Below are 7932 nucleotides of genomic sequence, written 5' to 3' on the forward strand. Positions count from 1 at the left end.
CGTTTCTACAGTTCTTCAGTACCGACCTATGGTAAGAAAAACAGCTTGGCTGCATCCTTTCTAAACAGGCATATATTGACTAAAACATTGCAAGAAAAACATATTTAAATAGCAAGTGAAGTAACATCATTTCCTAGTGGTATGAATGAATGTATTTCACAAAACAGTTTGAAATCTCCTATTACAGTCTAGGAAAATTACTATCATTTATTTAGGCTAGTCTGAATCGATTGCACAGTACACCACATGCTGACCTATTTGCTCAATGTCAAAGGAGAAGTTGAGCCAACATGAATCTTGATGGATCCTGCTTCCAAAGACTTCAACCAAAGAAAGGACAACAGCAGATAGCTGTACGATAAGAAAATAGATAACAGATGGTGATTCCCAAGGCTGGTCCCTGCATCAACTGTCATGATTAAGTGCAATCCAGATATTGCCTACATAGGAGGCATATAGAGACAGTTGTACGCATATACATGAACATGAACACAACAAAAGTCAATGCAACAAATGGACTCATTTAAATACCTTGCAAAACCAACCAGCTTCGCCCACCAAGAATAAGCCACAATCCATCCCTTTCCCTCAATTCCCCATATTATATGAAACGTAACTTGAGCTAAAATGGCAACTGCTGAGTAAATAATTGTACACCAGTATAATATGTACAGCCTCCAATTGTGAAATCCTTCCAGATAAGGATAGAACATTAGTCATCTAAGATGTGCAGAAATAAATAATGTAGATGTAGATTATAGAGAATACACAAAGAAAGCAGTTTCTCATGTGAAAGTTGCAACCAGACTCAGTATCATCTTTGAATTCAGTACTCCCTCCGATCCGAATTAGTTGACGCAGCCGCTATACAATGTCACTGCATCAAATAATTCGGACCGGAAGGAGTGGTAGAGATGAGAGCCCAAGGAGGCAAAAATATAGTACAAACAATGAGATTATGACCACAAGTCAATCTACCGGAGACTAGGAACTAATAGTACCTTAATACACTCCGCCCCCTCCCCAGTGGAAAGCATATGTCAGGTAAACATCCGAAATCTGAGTCTTGATAGCACCAATCTAGAAGAAGTGTCAAGGAGAGAGAGAGAGAGAGAGAGAGAGAGAGGCATGCGCCAACAAACTCAGAGAAAAGAGGGCAATGGCGTCATGATGACTTCTACAATCGAACCATGCCAAAAGAGGTCCCACGAACAGGGAAAAAGACTGGAGCCAGAAGCAAAGGTTGATGGACAAAAAGGTTGTGGACTTGCGCCATACATGAATAGCAACGGAACTTAGTGAATGCAACAGAAGGAATGATTCTAGATAGAAAAGACGTGAAGCATGCATCAGCTCCTCGGCCTTCACAAAAACAGCAGGCATAGCTCACCAAATTCTCTGCCACAGCAAGACCATTGCAGAAGCAAAACACAAGCAGACCACCAGCAATAGCCCCCAAAAGAGGCACAAAGTAGCAACAGCCCAAGTAGTAGCAGGCCCTACAAAAGTCATCATGAAGATATTATGGTTGCAAAGGCAAACAATGGTTAGTGACACTTGATGAAGATGCCCAGACAGGTTGGCCTCCATTATGGCCCAAGAGAAGGCAAGGTTGATGAAGACCATGACCTGCAGGTGGAGATGAGCTACAATGGGTCATGTTCCCTCTCCCTGTCACAACACCACCACTGTCAATTACCATCAGTAATAACTAAGTCCCAAACCACTGTCGTAAGGACTCAGCACAACGGCCCAATAAAGAATTCTAACTCCTGGCCCAAGTCCAATAGTATGGACATCTAGGCGTCCACTAACTCACGTACACTCCTGCTAAAATAAGAACTCACGTACACGGTACACAGTTACACGCACTCATGGGTGAATCGATCCACGTCCCAATCCATCTCACAAAATATCTTTGACTTGATCTGGCTAGCTAGCCTCTCCTGTCTCTCGTCTCGCACGCACGCGTCGCTCTCAATCCTTGCATCTCGTCTCACACGCACGCATAACTCACATATCTCATCTCATGCGCGGCTTGCATCTCGCGCCTTGGACTGACGGCCGCCACTCTTGCCCTAGCCGCCGATCTGGCTGCCCTCGACCTCCTCCTTGTATCTCTGCACAGCCCGCCACGGCGCCACCCTCACTGGCTCAGACGCCACAGTGCTAGCCACAGGCGACTCCTCCAGCTTCCTCACGCAGCCCATAGCGCTGGCCATCATGCTCGTTGCAGACAAGTTCCACATCGGCTTCCCCACATATCCCCTGTGGCGCTCTGTTTGGGTAAATCTTGCAAACCCGAACCCAAACCTGAATTTCCGGACACCCGAATTGTCGGGTTTAGGTTATTTCAATGAAATTTTGGGTATGAGATCTGAAAACCTGAATTGGAAAAAAACGATAAACCCGACCCGAAATTTCAGGTAAACCCGAACGCTCAGTGTGACCGCCTTGCACCAGGATTCCCCAGCCAGTTGCTCCGCATCTCGAAGGCCTACTAGTCGACCTGCTGCATCACGCGTAGGCAGCTCCAAGAAACAGTGCACACCCTCACTGCTCTCATGCAAGGCTCGTGACCGGTTCTCATCGTCCCCGTCAACTAATCTCCCGCCATGCTCTGCGACTTCTTCGGCCCGTCCCCGCCGTCCTGCACGGCAGCTCTCCATCACCCACACACCCCGCACGCGTGATCTCCCTTGCCGACACGTCCTCGTCACGCGCCTGCCCTGGTCAGCATCCATCTATAGGGCCAAGCTAGGATGCCTCGCGTGCCTCATCCAGATTGAAGGTTGCTCGCCTACCACGCCTCCGAGGCCGCGGTGCAGCCGCCACATCCAATCTTGTCCGCGTCCTCAGACTCTAGTTTGATCTCTCAGCTCGTCGTCGTCTATACCGCCGTCTCCAAACGAGAGCCAGGTGCCACTCAGACACGTGACATCACCACAGTATCTCCCTTTAGTCCACAACTGCCAACGACAGCATCAGGATGCTCTGGTTCCTTCCCATCTAGCACTACTTCAGCTTCCAAGTGGCATCGTGCATGCCCCTATGCTCGACGTGCACGTCTAGCATGTCTGCCTCCTCAAGGACGCCACCAACAGTTGCACCGTGAGTTGCCTCCTGGATCGAGCCGCCTATACCGATCTTGTTACTCTACCGCCCCTTGCAGCACCGCCATCTCCCACCAAGCCACTGTGATCCACCCGCGTCACGGCCTACCTGTCCAGTCTCAGAGCTCCATTAGCTGCCCTCACCGCCACAGTCGTCGCCTTCTCTGCAACGCCTAGGCCTCCTTAGCGCCTCCTTGCGTGGGCTTCTTCCACGAGCTTGACGACCAGCCTTGCATGTTCTTTTGACCAAATTTACGTCATTCAAAATATAATCTAAAAAAAAGAGCAATTACAATGTTTGTCGACGGGCATCGTTTCTCTCCCTCGATGGTCGGTGATTCTTGACAGCGGCCTCTTGAGCAATACCGCTGAGTCTATTCATGTGTGACTTTCCACGTCACACGTGAGAGGTGGTGTTGAAGTGTATATGTGGATTGCCTAGCCCTTTCCATCAGTTCGGACCTTTGGTTGTGTTGGCTAGTGCATGAAGCTTTAACACTCCTGATGCATTGTCTTCCTCTAATGAGTCATCTTCTCTTTATCCCTCTTTGGATTGACTCGACAGGTTTTTGAAGATTCCATTCTACAACGACACTATCAAGACGCGGATTTTGGAGTTTCATTATTTTTGTTTCTAGTGTTATACTTTTGCAAAAGCTATGCTATTGCATACACTTTGCATCTGAGGGGCGGCGTTAAGGAGTATTAGTATGGGTCTAGGTCTCTTTACATAGTGGTATTAGTCTAGATTTCCTTCCTTGCAGCCCAAGTCTCCTGCACTACATATTTGCCACATGGGCTATGCAATGAAACTAAGTTGCTCTGTTAAGATATTTGTCATTGCCTTTGAGGGCGGGGTAGTAACGCGGCAAATTTGTCACAATAGCATAGGAGGGTTGTGGTGAAAATATCCTTCATGGGTAAAGGGGCTCAGTGGTGAGTCTCTGGTGACGGCAGACATGAAGATAGGATGGTAACAAGATGGTGAGATAGAAGATGAAGCATATGGAACTGGCAGACATGGCGCTGTCTTTTAGTGCTAGGATCCACATATTGTGTTTTGCCACTGCCTATCATCTAGCTTGCCAATGCATGCTTACGTTTTCTGAACCAAAGAGTTGCTAGCAGGGCTGTGAAAGGTTGGACTACATAGAACCAAGAGGAAGAAGAGCAGAATGGTGAGAGGTCACCCGAAGAAGGTGAGCAGCAAGGCTAGAAGGTCACACTAGAGGAGGAGCGACAGTGGAGGATTCAGGGTCTAGGAATACAGTGTGCATCATACTCCTCCTCTCCTTCCGCAACATAACTAATCAGGTACAGCAAATTATGGAACCCTAGCATGCCAACCCGATCTAAGCCGTCTATCTGCTCTAATCTAAGTAGTCCATGTGCTCTCCTCTGCCTCTTTCTCTAGCCTGTTCCCTTCAACACACACATCGATGGCAACAATGATCGGCGCTGCAGATCCTCCAAAGAGGCATCTCCTGCTGCGCCGCCGGAATACCTCATCAGCCGCCTAATAGTTATGTGTTGTCTGGTTTTATAATTGATCGGAGAAAATAGATTTTGGCGTGTAAAGTTGACGTTTTCAAAGAACAAATCAAGGACAGGGTACACCGCATTACTAGCCATATGAAAGAGAATTTATTTGGTACGAGGAATACTAGTCTCACGTCAATAAGAAAAAATGAAGTTGTTCTTACGCTTTGCAAATGCATTTTTATAGAAACACCTAAATACCACAATACAAACTATCCACAGCAAATTAAATAGCATAGGAAGACACTAATGGTAAAGTTAACGAATGAATGTTAAGTTAAGTTCTTAACAGCACGAGTTCACAGTGCTGTAGATTGGTTGTAAGAAAAGGACTATTTAACTTTTATGTTGAGGTACTGTAGATTAGTTCTTCAAACAGCATATGGATTCAAACAAAGTGTAGTTTAGCTCCAAAGAGATACATTGACAATACTTAGCTAACGGGAAAAAAAGCTGGCACACCTCTCCTTGGAGCAACAAAGCGGATGGCGAAGAAGATAACCATATTAACAAGAGAAATCAAGCTCCAATCAAGTAAAGAAGCTGCAAAAATGGGTAGGCATTGAAGCGTTAGATCAAAAAATCCATGTTAGGCTCAAAAAAAGGTTTTAAGTAGTTATTGTATCCAAACATCCAGAAATAGGTGTGTTTCCAAACCAAAACAAAGCATACCAATCACTCGGCTACCTAGCAATCCATAAGCAAGCCTTATGTTTCTAGATTAAACTATCATGACAAATTCCAACAACTGAGTCTTCAAACCAAAAGTGTGGGCACTTGATTCCAGAACATATAACTTTGTTTGCCTTCACAAATAGAAGCTATCAATATAAGCAATAAGTATAACAAGACCCCAACAAGAGACGAGTGGCATAAATAAGAACGAATCCATCTTGCACTGGAAATTTACTGTTTCTTTTTTCTTTTCTTTTTTGCCAATCTCCCGATTGGCCAATAGACGCCGTATGAAGTGGCAATGTCAAATTTTATGCTAATCCGCATTTCAAAAGGGCTCGGATCGGCAGGGGAGGAGGAGCCGCACCTGTCAGGAGGAGCAGCGGCAGCAGACAGCGGCCGGCGCACCCACCTGTTCGCCACGCCATCTCGAGACGGCAGCGGCGGCCTCTCCTCTCCTTTCTGTCCGACTAGTCCGATGCCGTCAGCATCCCGCGAACCCAATCTTGCGCGCGGGGAGAGAGATTAGGATTTTACGACGATTAGGGTGGCGAGGGGATCTTACTAGGTGGGTTTATTTTCTTTCTCTTCTTCGGTTTTTATTTGCCCTTTTGTGGTACCTGGACCCCGGTGTGTGCGCGCTTCCCGTGCTCCATCCCAGCGTTGACCATAGGAGTGTGACTTTGGCCCTGTTGTTTTCTGCTAGGGTTTTTTTTTTTTTTTGCATGGTATGTTTTCTGCTGGTTAGAGCAACTCCATGAGACCCCGTAAAACGGTCCAAATAAAATGTCGGTAATTATACGAAATTGATTTTTGTTAAGTCAGATCAGAATTTGTATAGTTGTTCGGCCCATAAAAAATTATAGTGGACCGCAAAGCGTCCCTCCATGTAGTATATCTTCGGGTTGGCAGCTTGGATACGGGACGAAACTTTATCCACACCACACCACGAACCTCATATTCCTCTATGAATTTCTCGCCACCAGCGAGTTCAATCTCCCCTCTCCTCCTCAAAATGTGGCATGGTAGTTGATTGGCGGACCGCGGCGGTGGGGACAACCCAGAGCAAAAGCGGTGCGTGGCATCCAACGCCGCGCGAAAGCGGGCCGCGCATCGCTACACCAACCAAGGCCTCTTGTCGCTGTTGTCACTCCTCCGCTGCGAGACGGAGGAGTATGACCGCGCACGGGGGCGCCTCTTCTCTCGCACATGCAGCTCCTCCGCGACGTCGAGCTCGCGCTCCTCGCTCACCCTTGTGAAAAAGGAGCAAGACGGGTTCCTCCCGGTACGCGCGGTCAAGAGGGACCGGGGACCGAGGCAAAGCCGGAGCGGCGGGATCGTGGCGTCGTCGGGCCGGAGGAATTCCTCCCACAGGCGAAGATGGACGCGATTTTAGCCGCCATTCTCGCGCGTAGTGTGTGAGGAGAGGAAGAGGAGGTGAAGCGTCGTCGGAGGGAGGAGGAAATCGACGTCATATTCTACGAATAGGGGCTCGCAAAGGCCATCCAGTTCGACGAGAAAGAGGATAAGTGACACCGCGAGAAGATGGACCAGGAGAAGATTTGCGTTTACCTCACCTCCGACAACGAGGATTGAGCTTCGACGAGCTCGATTAGGTTAGCTACTCCACCCGATGAGCTCAGTTTTCGCTAGTTTTAGGCTAGGGTAGCGTCCTCCTAGCTTTTGTATGCAAAAAATATATGGTATGTAGGAATGATCTGTCGCTTTGTATGAATGATCTATGCGTTAATTTTTCGCGTGAAACTAGTTTTTTTAAATATACAGTTTGAGTTACGAATTATGTTCTACCGCGGCTATTTTGAGCGCGTACAGACCCTCTTGCGTGAACTATAAACCGTGTTTTCAGTTCCGCGGAATACGAGGTGTGCTAGAGTTTCTCTTAGAGCAACTCTAGCACACCCCTTATAAGGCATGTTTGGTTGCCCGCATCGATTTTGGGTGTTCGCATAGACTTCTCACATGTAGTGGTTGAGGGAAAACAGCATCAAAACCACCATCTGCACATTGATTGGTTGCTCGCATATAGGTTAGCTACATGAGAGAACTAATTTTGACCCACTGTTTGGTTGATCGTGTTGCATTAGACGCACATAGGACATGTTGTTTGGTTGCAACCTACATTAGGTGCTCTCACCAGTTCTCACTAGTGATGACATTACCACACATGATCTTAAGAGTATCACTCGTAGCTACGAAACAAATTATGGTTCATCCTAGCTACTATAAAACAACATTACACATTATTAAGAGCCTATTGGTTGAATGGGAAAGTTCATAATCCATCCTCTTCCTCGTCGTCTTACCTCTTCTCATGCCGATGTTGTTCCTCTTCCTCTGTTGTTGCTGCTGCTTCCTCTTCATTTGTTGTTGCTGCTTACTCTTCTTTTGTTGCTCTTGTTCTTATTCTTCTTCTTTAGATCCTTGTCTAGCCTCTGTTATCCCACATTTCTTGTGCCCACTCCAGCATTTTGGTCTTCCAGGCTTCGTCGTCAAATGTCTCCACACCATGGACAACAAGGTCAAGATCGTCAAACGTCACATCTTCCTCTTCATGCACCAGTTCATCAAAACCCCACTACAGGAT

The 7932-nt window shown here is 47.0% G+C and overlaps 1 protein-coding gene across 13 annotated transcripts in view; it reads right to left on the bottom strand.

Annotated features, from left to right (window-relative positions):
• Positions 1–5940, bottom strand: part of LOC123443666 (piezo-type mechanosensitive ion channel homolog) — a 49919-nt gene extending 43979 nt beyond the window's left edge. For 7 of the 13 annotated variants that reach the window (XM_045120160.1, XM_045120151.1, XM_045120155.1 and 4 more), the window contains exons 1-4: positions 5695–5938; positions 5115–5195; positions 532–691; positions 255–400 (exon numbers count right to left, since the gene is read on the bottom strand). In XM_045120160.1, coding sequence (XP_044976095.1) covers positions 255–400; positions 532–691; positions 5115–5195; positions 5695–5755 — 448 coding nt within the window. In that variant the 5' untranslated portion in view covers positions 5756–5938. Of the gene's footprint in view, positions 1–254; positions 401–531; positions 692–5114; positions 5196–5694 lie in introns of all 13 variants that reach the window. The other 6 variants (XM_045120150.1, XR_006630764.1, XR_006630765.1 and 3 more) reach the window with 4 other exon arrangements.
• Positions 5941–7932: the final 1992 nt, after the last annotated feature.

This window comes from Hordeum vulgare, chromosome 3H, assembly GCF_904849725.1.
Source record: "Hordeum vulgare subsp. vulgare chromosome 3H, MorexV3_pseudomolecules_assembly, whole genome shotgun sequence".
Lineage (NCBI taxonomy): Eukaryota > Viridiplantae > Streptophyta > Magnoliopsida > Poales > Poaceae > Hordeum > Hordeum vulgare.